General features: G+C 46.9%; 1 protein-coding gene across 3 annotated transcripts in view; it reads left to right on the top strand.

Annotated features, from left to right (window-relative positions):
* The first annotated feature begins 5,606 nt into the window (after nucleotides 1-5,606).
* MGST3 (microsomal glutathione S-transferase 3) overlaps nucleotides 5,607-23,147 on the top strand; it is a 56,675-nt gene continuing 39,134 nt past the window's right edge. The window contains exon 1 of one of the 3 annotated variants that reach the window (XM_069641049.1): nucleotides 5,607-5,778. Coding sequence is in view for 2 of the 3 variants with exons in the window: in XM_069641047.1 (XP_069497148.1) it covers nucleotides 19,590-19,639 (50 nt within the window). In the remaining variant the exon portion in view is untranslated. Of the gene's footprint in view, nucleotides 5,890-19,574; nucleotides 19,640-23,147 lie in introns of those variants that run through there. The other 2 variants (XM_069641048.1, XM_069641047.1) reach the window with 2 other exon arrangements.

Here is a 23,147-nt window from a genome sequence, read left to right as displayed (position 1 = left end):
GCTGGCAGCCCAGCCTTTGTTCAATATGGTCTCAACAACCGCCCCAAATATTAACACCTCTGTCATCCTAAATGCCCTCAACCTTGATGAGGCCCTGTCGGCCTTGCACAAGGTGTGACCATTGGCCCCTACCACTGGGAGAGACTTTAGGGGGTCCGGAGAGGCTGAAAAGCAAGACAGGGCCGGCAATGGAAGATAATGAGACCAAAGAGAAAGGACGGGTAGAGAGGTCGGGGGCCAGGCCGAGGTGCAGGAGAAGGTCAGTGTGAGAAAGAGGGGCTAGAAAGATTGAAAGAAGGAGGTTGGTGCCGGCAAAGGAAAGGTAGCGGACATGAAAATAGGATATAAAGTGGTACAAGGAGAAAACAGAAAGAAAGTGAACAAGAATGTGAGAATGAAAGAAAAGGAAGGGCAGTAGAGGAATGGGTAAAAAGAAAAAGACAAAGAACGAGAAAGCAAGAGTGAAGCAAGTGTTACATCAAGAAAAGAGAAGGAGAGGAGGACAATAGCAAAGAAAAGCAGGGGATTGAATGAAAAACAAAAGAAAGGCAGAGTGAAATAAAGAAAAATAAATGAAACAGAGGGGGAGAGAACGCTGGTTTAAGCATGAAAGAGCAGGGGGACGAACAAGGAAATAGTGGGCAGTAGACAAAGAACGGAGGAGAGAGGTGAAGGGAAGGAAATACGCACAGCAACTAAGGAATGCAGGGGCCGGGGCGAGGGTATTCTTAAAGAAAACAAGAGGAGATATCAAGTGTGTGATGGTTTGAAAGATGAGAAATAGAAAAAGGAAATCCAGGAAGAAGAATCAAGGAGAGCTATGATGAAAGTGGTGAAATACATGCAATAAAGAGAAGTAGTGGAAGAGTGAAGAACATGACGTAGCAGAGAGGAAAATGGGCTGATAGACATGTGAGGGAAACTGAGAGAATATAGTAAGAGCTTGACAGGACTGGAGGATGCAAATTCGAAAGAATAACTTGGAGGCGTAACACTAAAACTGGGACGAGTGTAGATGAGAGTCTGAAAGTGGGGTCAGAGGGAAGCCGGTCAGGACAAAGGTTACAGAGGTCGTGGTGAGAGACGGGCCTGGAGAGATGAGTGGAGGGGAGGAGATGATTGGGAGAGAGAAAGTTGAGAGTAGGACAGCAGAGGAGAGAGAAGAAATGGAATAGATTGCAAAGAAAGGCACATAGAGTGGAGTATGGGACAAGACACAGGAAGAGAGATAGAGATGGGACAAGAGCAGTGGCTCTAGCAGTACACGAGAGAAGGAGATATTGATGGTAGTGAGGAAATGAGCGACAATGACGAGAGAGGAACTGGGATAAATACGAGAGAGAGAGAGAGAGAGCTGGTCACAGGTTGTGTGGGTGCGAGAAAGAGCTTGGTGATATTGATGTTCTCACATAACAGAAATAGGTCTGGGGCCCTATTGCGTGGTATTTATGTTATGTTATTTGGCATTTATATAGTGCCTTATGTGTCATTGGTATGACCTCAAAGCGCTGGCAGGTTGCACGCCCTCAGGAACTGCAGTTCAGGTCAGTAGAGAGAGAGTTTAAAAAGGCTTCTCCACACCTCAAATGAGCGCCACACTGAGCATTTGGGTAGGTTGATTTATTGTATTAAATCGAAAAATGCCCTTTACAGATGACACGTGTTTCGACACACCAGTGTCTTTTTCAAATCAGGGCTAGTGGCAAAGCTGGTAAATAGCATAGAGAAAATGAACATAAAGCAAAATGTGACAGATATGCATTACAATCATATGTCATGATGAATCAAATTGCACAAAAACCATAGCGAGAAAACACAAATCATGATGTTGTATAGTCACAGAGAAAAAGGGAGGGGTGAAGGGTAGGGGAGTCAAGGGTAAGTCATGTTGAGAAAGAATATAATAAACAAAAACAAATGACAAAAAACACAAAAAAATGTTATTAGCAAGTGAATGGTCAAGTGAAAAAAAGGACAATTACTTAAATGATTGATACTTATAGAGATTTTTACCCTTGTCGGCCTTACCTAAATCTCAAGTCATAAAGGTTTCAATTGGGTGTAGCACACAGTCATGGGTTAAATCCCCCTATGAGAAACATATCGAAAATAGCATCACAAATAACACCTGAGTCCGTATGTGTGGTTTGAAAAGCCATAGCTTGTAAATACTAAGCATTCGTGTTGATGTAATGTGATTTACTCAAACCAAAATATGCGCCAAAAAAATTGGAGTATGTCCGACATCACTGGTTTAAATCACCGTAATATGCATGAATGTAAATCTATAAGTTACCGAGCACTGAATTAAATCATATTACTGAACAGTAGAGAAGTTAGAGTAAAGCATCAGCGAACGCGCCGCGAGGCGGCAGAAAATCTGGGTCGTATTGCGTCCAAGCGCGGTAGCGCTTTTGACATGATATGGTTATATCTGATAGAAAGATAGTGAAACGCTGAAGCCTACCTCCTAGTCCGCTGAAGTCCGCTGCCGTCTGGATTGTGCAGAACGCTGCACTGACACAGTTTACATAGGTTGTCATGGCAACCCAAAGTCCTACTGCTATTTCCATTGAGCCTCATCTAGGAAGTCAGGCAAGGAATAAACGAGCGCCATGTTTTGGGCTCATGACCAATGCAAATGTTAACAAAGACACCCAAGAAGAGATATTTAGGTGGTTTCTCAAGGGCTGATTGGTTAAAATATATGTCCAAACTGTTTTAGTATCAAATGCCGATAGCAGGTGGAGAACTGTACACAACACCAGTACTATGTGATAACCATTATTAGTCTATGTCATTATACGTTATTTCCTAATAATCTACAAATATCTGGTTTGTGCGAAATATCTGAGTAAGGTGTGAAAGGAGTGTTGACAGGGCGCTTAGTTAACATAAACTCCCTGTCATACTTTTATGCTGAATATCGTATGTTTGTGAACAGGTTAAACAAGAAATAAGAACTTTAAAGAAAATATGCCATCTCGTGGTCTCGGTTCAGACCAAACTCCGTCGCTCTGAATTTACATATGATGCGGGCTTCACACTGGCGAAGGAGGGTTTCCAAGTTGGCACCAAACAAAAAAAAAACGGAGTTGTGGTACGTGTACAGTAGAGAGAGAGAGTGTTGTATGGTGCGTGGGAAGTTACCTAGAAAAAGGTGGAGGGCAGATTTCTTCAGACTAAGATTACATTTGCAATTTGCTCAACGCTGGCGATTGGGACGGGTCTCGCTGGATTGGATCTCATGATCCGACCAGAGTAAGCACTGGGGGAAAATAATTTTAAACATTTAAAAAACTGCAGCGAGCAAACTGTAGCTTCCTCTGGTGACCCGTGCAGTGGGTCACAAAAGGAAGTTACAGTCCTCAGCCACAACCCAGTCTTCACTACGAACCAGTTTATTTATTTATTCATGCAATGTTTGACGGATACATGGAACCGGATTATTTATTTATGCAATGCTTGTCGGATACCTGTATCCGACAAACTGCATAAATAAATAAATATACAGGTATCCGACAAACATTACATGAATAAATAAATACCCCTATTAACATTGGGACTATCCCACACAATGCAGCCACCCAACTGCTTTCAGAGGGGAGCTGCAGGAGCTGTGCAGGTTGGGGTTCAAGTAAAACAAAACGTTGCTTATGGCGAACAGAAATCTCCCTGTTTGAATAGTACTGAAGGGAGAGTTTTTTTTTTATAAAATGGGATGCAAATTGTGCATTTTAAAGAATATTTACTCAGCAACACTGGTCAAAACTATTATCCGCATAGTGAAGTAACTCCTCGCCAGTGCCATGGAAGTGGTTTGAAGTGGAATTGATATATAGTTTGGAAAAGATGCAGCATTAAAGAGATAGCGCCGTTTTAAACTATTATTTTGGACATTTCCTTTGATCGGAGGTCAACTGCCAGCTCTGCCCCCCTAAACGATGCCTCCTCCGGCACAACAACACCCGCCCCCCCCCCCCCGCACCCTCAAACTCCACCTCCACCCCGGCCCTTGTGGGATCCCCCACCAATTTTGTTTTACATTTCCACCACTGACCCTACTCGTGAAATTATGAGTGCTCGATCTAATGTTTCATATGGGACTAAAATACGTATATTCTTCAAAGACCAAACACAGGTAGAAGCCTTGGAATATTTATTCATGGATTGTCCTAATTTACATCAAAGGGAAGGAGTGGGGGCCGACAGGGAGAGAGAGTGAAGGATGAGCAGAGGAAGACGGTAAACAGGGAGTTGATAAGAGAGAATGGCATGAGTGAGCGGGGCCCACCTAGGGCGATTTCCCGGGGCGCCATGCCCCCCCCCAGGGCACCATTAGCCACCTCCGCCCAGCCAGGTCCGGGGAGTCTTTTAAGGGCTCCCTCGAGCTGGCATAGTGAGAAAAGGTGCGGCAGGCGCCCTTTTGTTAATAGATGTGCCCGCCGCGGTGGGGCGCATTTAATAACAATAGGGTGCTGATGCAGAGCATCAGTGCCCTATTCACATGATGATTAGCTCCCTGCTCCGGGGCGAGAGCCAGGAGGTTTTCATTGGAATAGGATGCTCATGCATTAGCACGCATGAGCGTCCTATTCCAGTGATTAACCCCCTGCGAGGAGCAGGGAGGGACAAAGCAAATGTGGCGCTCCTGCCACCCCCTCCACGCCCTGCATCTCCCCCTGTCGACCAGGGGCGCGCAGGGAGGGGGGGGTGCACCAATTTGCCCAGGGCGCTGCTGCCTCTAAGGCTGGCCCTGTTTGTGAGAGGCAACAATGAAAACAGGGAGAAACAAAGGTAGGGGTGTAGAAAGACAGGTGGGGTCAACATAGAGAAAGGAGACGAGGTGGGTGAAGGAGGCAGATGGAGACTGGAGAAGGAGATGGGAAGTGAAACCCCAACTATTTGAAAGGAAAGACCTGGACACTTCATGGCCAGAGACATCGGACAATGAGTGCCAAGCTATAGCCAGGACTCAAGGTCGCTAGGACCAGGGTTACGCCTCTTACCCACAAGACCATGTGAAGGTCTGCTCATGATGCCTGTGAAAACTCTCATTGGGCCTGTATTCTGCAGGAAATATTTAAATATAGTGGTTTAGGTGTAAAAGGTGTGCGCCTTCTATACTTCACCAGCAACATTATAGGAAATGGCTCTCTAATCTGTTATTTTGCTGGTGTCCATGATTAATCTTCTGAGAGGCAAAAGGTGTAGGTGGGGGGGGAGAACAATCGCTCCATCCCCTACCCACATCCCTGCGCTTGTGAAAAGCCCGCAGTAAACTATTTCCCTTTCCAGAATTGTGGTTGAGATGTGGACCAGCAGAAGTATTACTCTTAATTGTTACACTGCATGAAGTATTTCCACCTCCAAAAACATAATAGAATGGCTTCTAAATGTATAGATGTCCTCTCCCAAATACCCCAAGCACTGGCACTTATGTAGAGAATGTGGCCTGCGTGTTTACTTTGGCAATGTTTATAAAGCGTTGCATTCCAATCATTTGCATTGTGTCCTATGGGTGGCAGGAACTCAGACACGGAGAATGGAGTTCCGTCTTCCTAGAAGTCTTCTTTCTGAACACACACCCATCCCAACATGGCTATGCCTCAGTGCACCAGGGGCGATTATGAAGAGAGCGCGTCGTTTCTCGCCGGGTTCCTTCTTCTCTTTCCATGTATCTCCCTCCCTTTTGTCCGGGGAAAGCCACGCCCCTCGCTGAGTGTGGAAGTACTGTTCTCTTTTACAGCTGCGCTCAGGGAGACTGCGGGCATCGGGGTGAGTGCAGGAGGGGTCGAGGTTTATTTTAAATATCTTATGGGGTGACCGGTGAAGACTGGAATAACCAGCAAACTGCGCCTGTTCAGACGCACGAATGCATTGTTCATGGTGTGCCTGCATGCTCTCCTAACCTTTAAGTTTGTTTTACTTATTTTGTATATGGGTGTCGTGTGTCATTGAGTTTAGCTGAGCATTTGGCGCTGCAGCAGAGCGGGCGAAATGGATAGGGGTGGGTGAGTGGGGGGGGGGGGGTATACGGTCATTTCCTTTTTAATGTCCTGGCGGTGTGTGGGGGTCGTCATGTCCTTTTTGTGCCCTGGCCTCTTCCACCGGCATATCTTTTCTCCTGTACTTGACCTTCAAGTAGGTCGCCAGCACACCTGTGCATTGGGCGGGTGCGGTCTGTGCATGCTCTGGTTTTGAAGGATTTGGGAGTGGGTCCTGTGGTTACCAATGACAGCCCAGGTGTGTTTCTAGCCTAGCCCTGCATCAAGCGCCTTCTGCCCCCGCCGTGACCTTCAAGCAGATCGTTCTCGCACCTGTACGTTCAATGGAGAGGGCGGTTACGCGCACTGGCGTTATAGAGGCTGCCAGGCCTTGCCTGAAACAGGGTGCTGATTAATGCCTTCGTTTGTCGAGCGGTACTAGTGGGTACTCGCCGCCTCATCTTGTTTCGATGGGGGCAGTGCAGCTTATTTATTTATTTTGTCTTTTATATAGCGCACAAAACCCAGAGGCATCTAGGCGCTTATTCTTAAGTGGTTACATTGGTTGCTTCCAGTGGATAAACTTGCAGTCGCGTTTCATGAATCGTTTTAGCATAAGCTTCTCTTTAAGTGTGTGTGTGTGTGTGAAGGCCATATCCTGGCTGTGCGCTTCGGTGAGTTCACCCCTGGAGAGCTTAATATTTAATTGGTGCATTCACGGGTGTTTATGGGAACAGTGTTTTTATGTTCACATAAGTGAAGCGGTGGGGCACACTGGACAGTGGGAAACCATTTTGAGAACCGGGTCCTCAGGAGGGCTATAGAAACCCTCGATTAAAAGGTGCATGTCTTAAGAATGAAATGGCGAACCAATGACAACCAACAAAAACAAAGCGGTTGTTTTCTTTTTATACCGTGCGAGATTGTGGACCCATTTTCTTGGAGGAGGGAGCAGTGATGGTTGCATTGCGACTCTTGTATAGAATTTCTTGTGAAAAGTGTCATTTTTCTAGCTTTATTTTTTTGGTCGCAGCTGCTCTATTGTGTCCCCTGGATGTCGCTGTCCCCTGGATGTCGCCATTTCGCAACATTTAAACGTTGCAAAAATATTTGTTGTAATACTGATTATCGACCCTATTCAACATTGGGGTTTTACAGCATTGCGCACTTTTGGGGCGGGTGGGGTAGGCGCGTAATTTGCACCCTTTCTGTTTGTTTTTCTCAGTCGCATTATTCACAGATGCCTTTTCTTGCTAAGCAAGGATATTCTGTGTTTTTAAGAGTGACGTTTCTGTGTGCCTGGTGGTCGTTTTATTTTTTAAACTTTTTCGGGCTCCAAGTGCGTCTATCGAAGGCTTTGTCAGCACCCCATGTTGTGCTCCACAGATGGGCCGTGGGTTTTATCCGGCAACTTGTCTCGTTTCTGTTCGCAAAATCCACGCGCTGTATGGATAACTTGAGTGACTCCCGTTGTCTCTCGTCTTTTGTTCACAGAACTTCACACACAAGGTTGTGCAAGGTCACATTGGCTCGGTCACAGGGTGCGAAGTCTGGTGCAAAATAAAGTTTCCTACGTTCTGTGCCAAGGCTTGTAAAATGTACGTTTTGCACCCCCCCACGCCCAACAGGTTTCGCAATCTCGCTGGTTGTTAGCCAATAGTTGGCGATGGTTTGTTAAACGGGGCGGGGTGATCGAGGGGGGCGCTGCTCTCTCCGCCAGCGCCAGGCAGCCAGCGTCCTGTCATTCCCAACGCCCAGGCGGTTCCACGCCTCCAACAGGCGGTGGCATGCGTTCATGGAAAATGGATTTTAGGGTCATTCAGAAGTGGTCAAACCATGGTTCTGTGAACGGCTGAGGTGTGGGTTATCGTTTCCCATTTAATTCAAAGAAAACGCGTTCATGTCATCAACATGGCTCTTGGTGTCTGAGGTGTTGTGTACCGTGGGCTTGTGTTGCGCACGTCTGCCATTTTGGCGGACTCCCTCGGCAAGGAGGGTTTCTGGGGTGGAGGCAGATTCCAACACTGTGGGTTCAGTGCTTCTAGCTTGCCAGCTTGAGTCCTGGGTACCAGTGGGATTCTAGGTGGGTAGTGGCCCAAGGGAACCATGAGCGTGTTTCATTCCGAAGAGGGGTGGGGGGTGGGCAGACTTATCTGGTGGAGCCGGAGCTGCAGTGACTTAGTTTGGTCCATGGTGTGAGTGGTGGAGCTAGTCCATGGGGTATGTGGGCAGTTGACACCCTGTCTGAGGGTTGCTTGTGTAAATAATAGTGGCGATTGGGTTGGGCAAGAATGGTTAAGTGAGAGCTTTCTGGTTTAGGATGGTTGTTGGGTTGTTTTTTTTTTTTTCGGCTAATGATGGTTTTCACTGGTTTGAAGGGCGAGCAGAGACTTGCCTGAATTGTGTCCGATCTCCTGAACATTTTGGTTACCGTGTTGTGCTGTTCGTTGTGCGCGCACACAGACTTCCCTGATTCTATATAGAGGTCGCAAAGGGACTGTCCCGATGGAAGTCCATTCCCCCATAGTTCCAGGCTTATCAGTTGTCTATTTCTTAGTTTTGTACAGAGGTAAATTCTTTGATCAATTCTAACGAATGGGCATCTGGTTGAGGCTTTTTGTGCTGGTGTTGGTTGACTAGCCAGATTTTCTGGGATTTTTTTGAAGGGAGGGTGGTTTTCCTATGTGCAAAGATCTTTGAGGAGTTTGGTTGGGAGGAAGGAGGACCACCCTCCATGGTGATATCCATTGTACTGTGGCGGCAATGCTGGGTGAAGTACTTGAAATGGTTTGTAGTAAATGCATTTCTTGCAGTGGATTATAGGGCCCTGGAGTGGGAGGTGCGGTGGGCAATAGACAGGGGTTTGAAGTGAATACTCCCATTTGATCGGGATCCTGGGGAGGATTCTCCGGGCTGGCGTGATGTGTTTGTTTCTCGGAAGAAGTCTAGCTGCTGAGTTATAGGCACCCTGTGGTCTGTTCAGCGAGGACTCTGGGAGTCCCATTTAGAAGCCGTGGGCATGGATTAATATTGAGTACTAGAGTAATGGCTGCCATGGTTCTGTGTGTGAAGGTCGGGTAAGGTTTGGTATGTCAGATCGTTTGAAGCTTAAAAAAGAAAACCAGCTCCTTGAATTTATGATGGCTTTCATCTGGTGGTCGAGTGTGAAGTTGCTGTTGATCAAGATTCTGAGGCTTCTGATTTATAGGCAAAGTCAACTTAGTCAAGTTCCCACTTCTTCAGGCCAGGGGATTGTATTTGATTTCAGCGGTGGGTGCAGAAAATGATAAGCTCGGGTAAGTTTGCATGTGGTAAGTTAGTTTGAATATCGAGGGGTTATTTGTGAGTTTGTAGATGATTTGGGTAGTGCATAGTTAAAGCACGTAGATGCTGAGTTATCAGTTTTAAGTTCAAGGAGTAGGTTCTTGTATAGAAGCTTGATCCTTGTGGGGGGGCGGCGCCCCACACATCAGTTTGCGGGGGGCTTTCCCTGAAGGGGGCTACATATGCTTTTCAATCCTCTCAGTAAGGAATTAAGGGATCTGCATGAAGCAGTATATTTTCGTCCCATCTCCGCTAATCTTTCTAACAGGCACTTGTGCCGATAGTTTCTAAACTCATGGAGATGTCGCGTAGGGGTAGTGCACTAGATGATTTGACATCCTCCATTTTATGATTTCGCATGTAGCGCTTAATGTGAATTCTGATCCTGTGGTTGGTCTGAATCTGAAGGTTGTTGCTTTGCACATGTTCCTGTAGCTGTTAGTAAACCACTCAAGGGTTTTAGCAGTGAACAGTAGGAGATTGGTAGTTTGCTGGGTCTTAACATCTGGCGGCTTTGAGAGGCTTGCTCAATGGAAGCATTGAGGGGAGGCTTGGAAGGAGGTTGATCTTCCTGGTTGTTTCTCTACTGCTTTTGTGAATGTTGGGGGCTCAAGTCTTCTGCCAAGTCAGCTGGGTTTCTAAAGTTGACCCTCATTAGAAAGTTTATAATCGAGAAGGGACAAAAGGCGGTCAGAGGCTTGGTTAGTTAGCTCAGAGCTGTTTCAATTTTTTGGGATTGGTGGTCTTGGACCTTTCTCATCCAGGTTATCCTGGGCTTTATTTTGTTTGTGCACATGTACTGCTGTGCCGTAGCAGAGCTCTTGTGATGGTGCTCATGCAGTGTTACAGGCTGCATAATTAGTTTGTGTACCAAATCGGCACAACGTACAATGAAATCGGCACACCGTACAAAGAGGATCCGACCCTTCTAAGGCGGCCCTGCTTCAGTGACCCACCCCACTCCTCCAACTGTGGCTGCAGCAGCTCCTGATTGACTGCCTAATTGCTTTTGCCCGATTGATCTTCGCCGGCAGGCGAACGCCGGCCAAGAACGAAGGCACAGGCATAAGGCACAGCTGACCGAGCGTGCCCGCCTGCGGTCTGCCGCACCCCCTTCCTATCCGGATCCGACTTTAACACGCTTACGGTGAGGCCCTAGGGGCGTTTACTGTAGAACATTCACTACTATGCTGCACCTAGTCTACTACTGTTGCCCACTTGCCATACGGCTAGCTTCCATTGTTACCCTGTTTTGCTCCCCTATTTTCTTGTAGCAAGTTAACTTCCTAGCCCTCCTACCTTAAGCCACTGCCGATCGAATGCCCTGCGCCTATGCAACATTCCACGCGCACTGCCTGTCGCCAACTGTGCCTCGCCCTTGCAGCTGAGTTTAAGAGCGTGTAGCACCGCGCTCCTACACCTAATAACAAGTATGTCTCAAACACCCTGCCATTGTAATGTCCCCCCTACCTCCACTTGACTCTACTACAGCGTACCTATACCATTACACAGCACTGTTACCCTTATCGGCCTCTGCGCTACCCATCTGGTGCCTTCGCCCGCTGCGTGCCCTTCCACTTACTTGCCCAGCATATTTACGGCACGAGACTCATTCACTTGGTTTTGTTATCATGCCTTGCCTGACATAAACCCAGCCGGGACACTGCAGACTGTTTGCGGATTGATGTTCACATTATATATACCTGTGCCTGATATTTGCCTAGCCAACATACTGTACTTTGCCCATGTTCCTAGTTTAGACACTGTGCCTTGCATGATCTGTGCCTAGCCTTGACATTGCAGACCTTTTGTGGATGTATACCTGTGCCTCACTTACCAGTACCCTTGCATGCCTGACTCTCAGATACAACTTGATACCAGCCCAACCCGCCGACTTGCTGCTATCTGGCACTACCCCACCCTCTGTCACCATGTCCCTTACCCGCCAATCCTCTGCACGGTGCACTGACCCTCGCGTCCTTATTATGCTACTTTGCCTTACCGCGATCATGTTCCCCTTTTGTGTCATGCAAAGTAATATACCTTGCATTGGTAACAGCTACATAGCCCATAAAAATGGTCTAGCAAGACCTGCTTGCCCAAGACATTACCTTATTGTCTGCCCCACACCGTTCCTGCCCACTACACCAGACTTCCTCCCGGTCTCACAATCTGCATATCCCACCAATGGCCACGCACACCTTTTTGATGTCCCTGCCAATAAGAACTTAGATGGCTCTAAACGGAACCCTACCAACACGAGAGCATCCTGCCCCACCCCTGACTGCAGCTCCCTTAAAACTACTGACCCAACTGTCTCTCAAACTACTACCCTCATCCTAACTGATCGTAACAATAGACTTGGTGCCAGAACCCACCACAGAACTAGCAAACGCCCAGCTAAACTACCCGATAAGACTAACAATCACACTGCAACATCCATCAACTCCACCCCTGCTACACTAAAAGGAGCTCTTCTAAATGTCAGATCATTAATCGCCCACTCCATAAAAGTTGCCGACATCATTCTGACCAACAACCTGGCCTTCCTCGCAGTGACCGAAACTTGGTTGCATGATGCTGCAGGACCATCTCTTACCCTAGCCATCCCAGACAACTACACCATCCTTAGAGCAGGCAGACAGACCTAACGCCCGAGGAGGTGATGTAGCTATCCTCTTTAAGTCCTTGCTTGATATTAGACTAGCCTCCTCTCCTCCACTTAAATCATGTGAGCATCTCGGTTAAGTTACAAACCTCCCCTAAGAGTACCATCACGATGCATCTAATTTACAGACCCCCGGGCACATCTGGCACTTTTGAGGAAGATATCACCTCACTAGTAGCCGAAAGCTCTAAACCTTCAGCACAATTGATTATACTTGGAGACTTAAATCTTGAGATTAATGACCCCCTCGACACCCCAGCCATGGCCCTGGCCACAGCATTAGAGGAGCATGGCCTCACACAACTTTGCTCCAAACCCACCCACTCGAAGGGCAGAATCCTTGACTGGGTAACTTCCCTTAACTGCTCCATCACCCTGAAGGACCCCATACAGCTCATTTGGACGGATCACTACTTCCTCCCATTTGACATTAATATTAGCAACCTAGTGCATAAAAGGCCTGTTATTGCACCGGCCTGGCCTACTAGGAAAAAGAGCAACATCACAGCAGAAGCCTTAATACCCCTGGTAACCCCCATTCTGAACACACTACCAGCTACAACTGAATGAACCTGCTGATCAACGCCTATAATGATTCCATGGCTAAAGCTATCGTCGACATTGCCCCACTAAAAATGCGCAAAGGGAAACCAAAAGCGCACCTGAATACATGGTATACCCCGGAGCTCAAACTTCTCCGACAACAAAAAAGTAAACTTGAATCACTATGGAAATCACTGCCTTCAGCAGATAACAGAACTAATCTCACCAACATCTCCACTCTCTACAAAAATTAGATCCCACGCGCTAAGAAAGAATCTCTTAACTCCAGGATCTCTCAGGCAGGCTCTAATACAAAAGAGCTTTTTAACATCCTAAAGGAATTAGAAAACCCCATTCCTTCTACAGACACCTGTACAAAGGATAAACCATGGTGCACAGGGATCCAGAATGCCCTTGCTAACAAAATCTCAGGACTCCAAACAAACTACAACAACTCACTCAGGGTCCTACGTCCAGCTCCATCCTTCCTTCACCCATCGCCATTAGCTCAGGCTTCACTTTCAAAAAGGTAACCATATCTGAAGTACAAAAAATTATAGCATCCTTTAAACCGTCGAACTGTAAGGGGGACAGCTGCCCGCACAGATCATAAAAGATTACCAAATTAATAAATGTCATTCTAGAATAACAGTCCCGAGTAATCTGAAACAATCCTGGGTCCTACCACTGTTAAAAATACAAACTCTCAACGAGATATACCCACGAATTATAGACCCATTACCACTGTCCCATTTTTACTAAAAATTCTCAATAGAGTGGCCTATTTACAAATTCAGGATTACCTTGAGACTAACCAATTACTAGGAATTCGCCAGTCTGGCTTTCGTTCTCAACATGGGATGGAAACGGCCCTAGTTGATCTCAAGAGCCAGATAGACTAACTCAAAGATAAAGGTAGGGCTGCCATCCTTCTTCTCCTTGACCTCTCCGCTGCCTTTGACCTGGTTGACCACAAAATCTTGTGTAACTACTTGTCGTCGGCATCACACTTTTCCCACTCTGCGGTCACATGGATCCAATCCTTCCTGGACAATAGGACCATGCGGGTCTTCTCACCCCTAGCAGTGGCCGACCCTATTCCCATCACTTGCAGTGTCCCACAAGGATCTTGTGTATCACCCACTTTGTATAATATATTTACAAAGCCACTATTCGACAAGCTGGACCATCTGGGTGTCACCTACACTAACTACACTGATGACCCCCAAATACTTCTCACTTTATCAGGCAATGCGGACCCAAATCGAATCAATGAAGTCTTCTCCATCATTCAGGCATGGATGGCCACACATGGCCCCTGCCTGAATGATGAGAAGACTGAACTGCTCCTTGTCGGCTCACCTAATGCTATCCGGAAACTCGGCCCCATCTACACTAGTTTCACCATTGACGGTAACACCATTCCCGTCGCCAAAAGTGTAAAAACTCTTGGTTTCTATCTAGACACGAATATCAACCTCACCAAACAAATCAATATGACTGCCTCAGCCACCGCTTACACTGGTAAACTAATTAGGGCCTGCAGACCTTTGATCTCCCCCCAACAATTGCCTCACTCTAGCCAGAGCACTCGTACAATCCAAATTGGATTACTGTAACAGCCTCTATCTAGGTGCCAAAAAAACGTTAATCAATAAATTGCAAAATAATGCACTCCGTGCCGCCTTAAATATTCCTAGAAGAGAACATATCGCGGCTACTAGAATCTCATGCAAATGGCTCTCCATCCAACAAAAAATAGACTTGAAAACTATCTGCCTCACTTACAAAGCTCTCAACCACCTACCCCCGCCCTATATAACCAATAAAGTCACCTTAAAAAGGAATACCAGAGCCACCAGATCTTCCAATACACTACAACTGACGGTGCCTGAATATTCCCTTAAAAGAGCCGGTGGATCCTGCTTCCCACTTCTAGCCTCACAACTGTGGAATACCATTCCACTGGATATCAAATCCACCCCCACCTTCAAACCTTTCAGAACTAAGGTCATCACTTGGTTACTTAACAAATAACCAACTTTGTATGTACTGTATGAATGTATCCTTAACTATGTCTGCTTGCTACTATCTCTGCTCTAACTGTTTTCTTGTAAACTACATATATGCTGTACAAATGCTCCTTACCTTGCCTGTAACTTGATGTTTAAGCGCCCATATACATCTGGGTCAGGAGCGCTATACAAAATAAATAAACGAAGCAAGCATACATTCTGGAAATTACCTTCTGGCTGTGTTGTTCCGACTCTATATTCAGTATGCCTTTTTCTCTTCGTATATGCAGAGCTGACAGTGGTAGGCAACTTTGCCTGATAAGTCATTTTCTCTCCAGATCTTCTCAAGTCTCTGCAGGTGGTCCCCTGAAGTGATGCAACCGTGGAGGATACAGTGTGGAAATTCTCATTGCAAAAAAATGCAAATCTAATGTGTGTGCCACTGTTTTTGCTTGAGATGTAAGGTGCCAAGCTTTGTAGAGTAATTCTGAAGGTGCGCTGCCTTTTTCTCAGCAATGGATTGAAGTCTGTCAACCTGATGAGCTATTGGCAGTCTATGGAAAGGGCATCCGCCATGTTCTTGCTGAATGATCGGTTGCCTCGAGCTCTGAAGGAAGCTCAGTGTGGATGTGTAGAAGTGTTCCGGGATGTTGTAAGATGGCGCCTTTTTTACTTCAGTAGTCTGTGTGCAAGTGCCATACCTCCTCCTCCTCTTGGTTAAGTCGGCAGGTTTAGTCTTTACACTGATGGAGTGACTTCATGAATAACCCTGCACTGGGCCACTCTCCCTGGCCCAGCCACTTGACCCTGGCACTGCATCCCTGGTAACCCCTGCACCGCGGGACTGTCTCTGTATCCCTACAGCCCCCCTCCCAGCACTTGTCTGCACTTACCTTGCACTTGCCACCAGCTGGCCCTTTATTTATTTATCTTATTATTCTACTACCCCATGTACTGCACTTTCCCCTCTCCCTTGCCCCTCGCACTTTCCCTTCCCCTCTTCCCATGCACTTGCGCAATCTGAATGACACTTGGCCTAGTAAGATCGTTGTCTGTCTTCCCTTTGGCCCCCTCCCTGCCTCGTAGCGCCTTGAAACACTTGTGTATAGGAGCGTTATAAATGCCATATATCATATAACCGCTGTGCAGTACTGCCAGTAAAGTCTCGTGATGAATAATGGGTCTGTTATGGCCTTGTAGAGAAGGTCGAAGGTTTCTCTGGAGTCTTTGGCTATAGAACGGGCATTGATGGGGAGGCCTCCTGTTACCATGCACTATTGCTGTGATGAGCCAACACGTCTGGCTGGTGTCTGACCCGTTATGCGCTCTGCCCTGTTGGGGCCAGCGCTTCGGATTGTGTGTGCTGTACCCTTCTTCACGCCAAGGCGACAATCCAGGAATTGGCATTGCTTCATATATTTTGGAAGTGCAGCTAGCATGGCTTTTCATTTCCTGCACTCTTAGATTGGATTCTATAGTACATACAGTGACGCTGTCATGGGTCATGGCTTCTATTTGATGCTTTTTTTGACTTCGGGAGCATGTTCTCGCTCGTCCGTCCCCATCCCACGCTTTACGCTTCTTGTGGAGCCTTTAGGAAAAAAACCTGGGGGCATATTAAACAAAAAAAAAAGGCAAAACGCCTCGTATAAAGCAAGGTGTTCTTTAACGTAAGAAGGGTGACCCGATGAGTTTAATTGCAGTGGGAATGCACAGCTGGGTAGTATGTTGGCATGCCGGTTAATCTCCATACACAATGTGAAGTGGTGCGGGGCAGTTCTTGCCCAAATATATTGTAAACCAATCCGTGATATGGAAACGGCACTTTGGTTCATCAGGTGTATCGCCTGCTGCAGTGATGGGAAAGTGGGCAGGAAGGAACAGACTCAAGGGGTGGCAAGTGCATGTGAAACACAGCAATATCAGGTTGCCCTACTGCCTTGTGAAACACAGCAATATCAGGTTGCCCTACTGCCTTGTGAAACACAGCAATATCAGGTTGCCCTACTGCCAACGGTCCCTCGGGTCCAGTAAGTTCAGTTTCATTAACGCCTGGGTCTCGGACATGGGGCGCAGAGTAGCAGCACTGTACAGGACCAGCTTTCGGTTGCATGGAGGGGATGAGGGACATGCTTGGGGTCCCCATCGCCACCAGTTGTTCTAAAGTTAAACATGAAGCCAAAAAGTTGTGGCAGGGTGCTTCCTGGATCCCCAGGGGAGAAGAACTCTTGAAAGGATGTCAATGGGGAGAAAGATGCCCAATGTCAAGAGGTGTATTCCTTCAGTGCCATAAACCACATGTGGTTGAAGGAAAGCGAGGCTGAGTCGCAGCCTCTTCGGAAGGAACCACCTTCAGCTTTTTCTTGGAAACGTGATTTTCTTGGGTTCTCAGAGTTGGGGGTAGATCATTCCATGTCTTGGGTTTAATCGCTTCCAGTCTGATGCAGCCTTTCCTCTGACCTCATGGCACCCCAAGAGTCCTGTATTGGAGGATCTTGGTGGTCTTGCTGGAGAATAGTGGATCTGTTTGTCCATGATAAAGGAAGGGCTGTTATTCCACACTGGTCGTTGAACCAGCCAGTTTTCAATCCGCTGCCGCGGAAGATCTATCGGACCTGTGCAGAACCTCTTCTCAGACCGTTGATGGCCTAGCCAGCATTTTGATGCTCGCATATATATGCATGCTTTGCATAGTCCAGGTTCCACAGAACCAAGGCTTACATGGTCCACCCTCTGATGGAAAACTAGCAGGGAGGCTTGGTTTTAAGTCAAGTCAGCAACTGCTATTTTGGAGGAGGGTGGAAAAGATGTGGTGCTACAGGCTCAGACCAATGAAAGGGCTTGGAGATGGAATTAGCGAATTGATTTTTAATCCTGATGGTTAAGATTTCACATCCAATCATCTTCTTTTTTTCTTTTTGTTCACTCTTTTGGCAGGTCGGTTCTTTTTTCATGCTATTTGATGCCATCAGTGGATTCTGGTTACATTTATTTCCCCTTTTCCACGGTGCTTACACGTCCCAACTACCCATTGAGGCAGATAACTTGGCAGCAAGGAAGACTGCGATAGTTGAGTGAACGAACCAAGCAAGGGTCACACACCTGCTCCAGAGAGCTGGAGGGTACGGTGCAGCCAGATGGTAAGGAATGCTCCCACAATGGAGATGGTAACCCAAGATGTCCCATGATGCTGCTGAGTTGGCACAGCAGCAAGCCACTCTGGCTTCCAAACAAACAGGCGGGACGGGACCCCCTACGATGGGCACCTAGGCCATAAGGATGTTACCAGGGGTCCAGCAACTCCAAAGGAGGAAGTGTCCAGTAAAGATTGCCAATCCACCCAGCTAGCAGGACTGCAAGAAGCAAAGCAAGATCCCTGAACTTGATTCCTCCAGCAAGGAAGAACATGTTAGGGCTGAGCCAGTGTGGCAAACCAGGATCCTTGCGGCAGCCCATCTTCACTGTGATCTTCAGCTATTGACCAGGACTGAATCTGTAGAAGGCACCTGGTTTCCCACCAATAACCAAATTCCCTCTGGGGTTGATCACTCGGGCAGCACCAAAAGGCTTCATCATTCGGGCAATCGGGCTGGCCCTAAAATTGCCAAACTCGCAGGCACTCCTACACTGGATGCGGTTTGGGAAGTATTAAGGACTATATATATATATATATATATATATATATATATATATATATATATATATATATATATATATATATTGGTCTACAGCAGGAAAACCACAACTGAGTGGTCCCTTGTGGGCTCAGGGTGAGCCCATGTCAGAAAAACAGCCAATTGGGCCACATCCCAGTGGCCACAGGCAACATTATGGCCAAAAACGAGAAGGCCGTGAGCAGGTTTATGAAAATTGCCTTCGTATTCCCAGTGGCTGCCATATATAGGTCTGCTGGACTCCCAAGTGGCTACAACCCTGGTGTAGCCAAAACTAAATCGCAGCTGCCACCAGCCCAATCCACAATGAATCCTATAACAAAATGATATCCTACGGTAAGGATACCGCTGTCCCCTGCACACCTTTTTCCTGGTAAAACCAGTCCATTCTTCTAGTTGAATATCATGTAAATTGGATTTTCTGCTCTAAATCATTTAGTCAATGCATCAGTCGATTAAAAGAAAAGGAAAATAATGTAAGCAAAAATAAAGAAATAGCTTCACCATTCCTTTGTCTTGTTTTTGGAGAATTTTCTTCAATTCTGTGATCATCTTTAATATACAGAGAGGAGTGTACACGGGCCAAAGTGCAGGTTTTCATAACACAGTACGACCACTATTGATCTTAAGCCTACAGCTCCCACTAGCGGTGACAACGGATGAAGCTACGCAATATAGACCACTGTATATCCTAATGCAACCGCTCCCTCTAGTGTAGCATTCTCTGCGTTCGGGTAGCCTCTACTGCGCGTGACGGCATTGAACGAACATACATCTGCTCTTTTTATTGTATAGTAAGAGGAGCTCCACGTATTTCGGGAATACAATCCCTTTGGCTTTGTTTAAAGGGATGATAGAATGTGAATGCCAATGTTTCAATTGTGTGATTGAGGCAACATTTTATAGAATAGCATAGCAACGCAGTACAGGCTTAACATGCATAACATGGCCTCCTCCCCAGAGTCCTACCAGTGGCTTCTGCAAACGGCTCCAGTTATTACTCTCAGGAATTCGAATCTTGAAGGGCCAACGGAATGGTAGCTTTCTGAATGATTTTCTATTTCATACATTTTCCCAAAATATGTAATAATTAAAAAAAAGTATACGCTTCCTTAGTATTTATAGTTTGAGTAGCAACATTGTTTGCACAGATTTGATGCTAGCGTTAAACGCTATGGAATTACTTGTTTTGGTCGTGAGGGTCCATTCTGTAATTTTTCTAATAATCCTAAACATGGTTTACCATTTTAACTGTTCCTAGGAAGAGCCAAGACACGTAGGCCATGTCTCGCTGTACCCTATATGAATTAGCCCGTGTGGAAACGTCACACATGGAGATGTGGACCTTCAATTGGCCCTTTGTGCCAGAAAGTCATTTATGAGATTGAGTTGCACACTTCACCCCTCATCAGTGTACTTCCACTTCTGGTGAGTGACTTTTGAAAATGCCGTTTAAGGTGCTGTTCATGAAAATCATAGTATTCCAATTAATTGACATGAGATACTGGAGCACTTGGCATGGCAGCCCATGTGCAGCTATCCCTGCCCTTCACCCCCTCCCCGTTCTCCACTCCCTTGTTCCTTCCCTCTCACTCCTCACCCTTCTTCCCTCTTCCGCCCTTCCTTCTCCCTCCTCCCACCACTTTCCTATTCATGCTCTGGAATGCACAATCTGTCGGCAACAAAATCTCACTTGTAACTGACCGCTTTGGTCTCGCCACCCCCTCTTGCAGTCGTCAGTTACTGAGACATTGGGCACCCTGTATAACTCTGCCACCCCTGGTCATGGCACATGGCACACTGACTCTGCCACCTTCTCCCACACCTGCCAGTCCTCGAGATGAGGGAGGAGGCGGGGATTGGTCTAATAATCAGTATGGCTCACCCTTCTGCACCATCCAACTTTCGACCCCCCCCCCCCCTTTCTATCCCAGCTCCTCCCTCCGACCCCTCTGATCATCCTGATGTATCTGCGGTCGACGCTCTCAATGCTTTTCTTTGTTCTTGAATAGAATCCCACTGAAGCCCCAGAACTGCTCATGGGGTACTTCAATCTCACCCACCTACCAACTGTAACTTGGCTTCCTCCTATCGGACAACTTGCTTCCCTCATTCCACAATCTTCCCCCTCATTCCCAAGACTCTTGTCTCATCCTCACTTTCCTCCCCATTGACCCCCTCCACATGTGACCCTTCCATCATCCATGAGAGTATCGCCTTTTCCCCCACCGATCCCTTACTTTGCCCCACCTCCAAGCGTACATTTAAAACGGATTCATTAATCCTTTACATAGCCCAAGTTGTCTTCTAGTCTCGCTCCTCCCCACGCTTTTACTTTTGAACAGGCCCTTTTTTTCTCCTTCAACCATGCTCTCCACTGCTGCTTTGACCCTGGATCACCACTCAAAATTCCTTAAACGTTCCTGCTATGTTACCTTCACAAATGGTGCAAGGACTGCCCCACCCCCATCTTCTCCCCTAAAAGGAAGCCTTCCTCCCCTTCATTCATGACACCGTTTTTTAATTATTACTCTGCCACCACTCCTTTTAAGCCATTCTAGATGCTACTAACCCTCATGATATCTCATCTTTACTACCCGCTAATGACTTTGTACAATACTTCTCATTTAAAATTGCTACCGTCTTTGATGCACCAGCCATACTCCCGTCTCACCTCCCAACCTCCTTCTCGCCTCGCGTTATGTATAGCCACCAGCATCACTCCTTTCTCCACATCTTCCCTTCTGAACTGGTACCTATCCTAAGGACTGCAAACCCCTTCTGCTCCCCCGCTGGCCCATTAGCCGCACAAACAATCAAGGCGTTATCACCCGATACCACCGCCTCCCATTCCACGTGCTTAAACTTCTTCCTTTCCTTTGCTATCTTCTCTGCTGGGTTTATGACTGGCCTATATGAGAAACCTGAATGTGTCTTACTGGTCCCCGGAGATCTGTCATCCAGGTAGCCAGGACACGGCCATCGCTATTGGATCCAGTTCCTGGGGGTGGACGAGTGAGGAGAGGATCACCTGGATGTGGGGTCCTTGGAGTGTAAGGGTGTGACGCAGTAGCCTCTTCCTTATGACACCTTTTCCCCATCCTACCCTGTAGGATATCTAGAAACTCCTCCCCACCCCCTTTCCAACATTAACATTTTCCTACACCGTGACAAACGGGCTAACACCAGAGCCGTTTACCTGACTGGTCCCAACAAAAGGGTTGGGTAATTGAAGATAATTATACACACTGGACTACCCTTTCCCTTACCCACAGGGATAAAAGGCGGTGCGCACTTCGAGGAAGGAGCTATTCCGGACCGGCAATTCAGAAGGCGACTGGCAGTGAGTCCTGACGAGGGAATTGCCTTGGCCCTTTTCAACTCGGACCCGCAAAGCCTCCAAAAGAGGAATAATAACACTGGGAAGTCCAGCTGGTGTGTGGTGTGATGGGTGTCAATGGTACACTGGACCCTCCCGCGCTGATAGCTAAAGCGGGTAGAAGCGCTTGCCGCAGTGGTGCCTTCCTTGACTCCTGAGGCAAGCAACAGTTCAGCACATGCCGTGAGTCGGAGAGGACTGATGTGCTGGGCCCAAGGTTGCAAGCGGCAACATTGTTTGTTTGAACAAATAACGTATGTAATTGAACTTTAAAGAAACCCTAGTGAAGGTCCAGATACAGAGTGGTCCAGCACGTCCAAGGGACTCTGGCTGGAACCTTTTGTGTAAACTACGAGAACCCAAGAGGCCTTGGGGGAGGCCGGCATAAGTGTCAAGGTGGTCATATGTGGGTCCAGCAAAACCCCTCGTACAGTCTAAATGTTTTGACACGTTAAGGAAACTAGGGTGAACTGTGTTACTGGGGCAAATGTGAACCCGACTGAGGGATGCCTATGAACCAGGGGAACCAGGATCAACCTAGAACATTGTATTAATGGAACTATGCGAAGCCTGTCTGGGGGCTGAGACCCGGGTTTAGGTAAAGGGAAGAACCTAAGGGGTCTAGAGTGACTTTTTTGTGTTAACTGTGGCAAGTGTGAACCCGACAGGGGGAAGCTGGGAGAAAACTAGGGGAAGGGAATTCATCCCCTCCCACCCCCTCTTTCTGAAATTGTGAAATAAGGAAATGTGAACCCGACAGAGGGATGCCAAAAGAAAGCTATGGCTTGGAAACCCCGCTTTTCTGATGAAATGAGTGAATCATGAACTGTTAGAAGGGCTATGTGAACCCGACTGTGGGATGCCCAGAGAAATCTAGCAAATAGGAGCCCTGCATTCTGAAAAGATTGTGCAACTTTGATATTTGCAAATGTGAACCAGACCTAAGGGATGCCTGTGAATTGGGGTGAACAATGATGCACCCGTGAACATTGTCGACAAAGAGTGATACCGGCTGAAGGATGTCCACAGTGAATGGTTGTAAAAAGACATTGAGACTCTTGAATGTTACAAGTTGCTGAGATTTTGAATGAAAGGCTGTAGTGAACCCGACTGAGGGAGGCCCACGTTGCAAGAAAAATCGGAGCCTGCTTGAGAGGATCCAAGGCTAAAGAGAAATCACCCGACCTGAAGATTACTGAAAGGAACTTTTGTTTTTGTTGTTTGACACATCAGGCCCTGAGGCAAGAGACTTTGTGTGAAAGAGACTTGGCCACAGAAGGCCCTGATAATTGAAAAGTAACTGTAAGCTTGTGCTGGAGAAGCCCAGGAGTGTGCTGTGCTTGAGTCCTGCCCTGTCCTGTGCTAAAAATGTGGGAAAGGGAGACAACATCTATACCATTTTGAGAACACTTCTTTCTTTTCTTGTGAACATTATCGCACACTATTTTGTAGCATAGCGTTGAGGATTGGCAATAGGTTTTCTTAGTATAGGCCCTTTTTATTTGACTAGGACACCACTAGGACTGTTAATATATTTTGCTTGACGTAGCTTGCTCC

Source organism: Ambystoma mexicanum, chromosome 1q, assembly GCF_040938575.1.
Source record: "Ambystoma mexicanum isolate Mex_15411 chromosome 1q, UKY_AmexF1_1, whole genome shotgun sequence".
In the NCBI taxonomy this organism is placed as follows: domain Eukaryota; kingdom Metazoa; phylum Chordata; class Amphibia; order Caudata; family Ambystomatidae; genus Ambystoma; species Ambystoma mexicanum.
The sequence above is the reverse complement of the archived record's forward strand: the minus strand, read 5'-3'. Positions and strand labels throughout refer to the sequence as shown.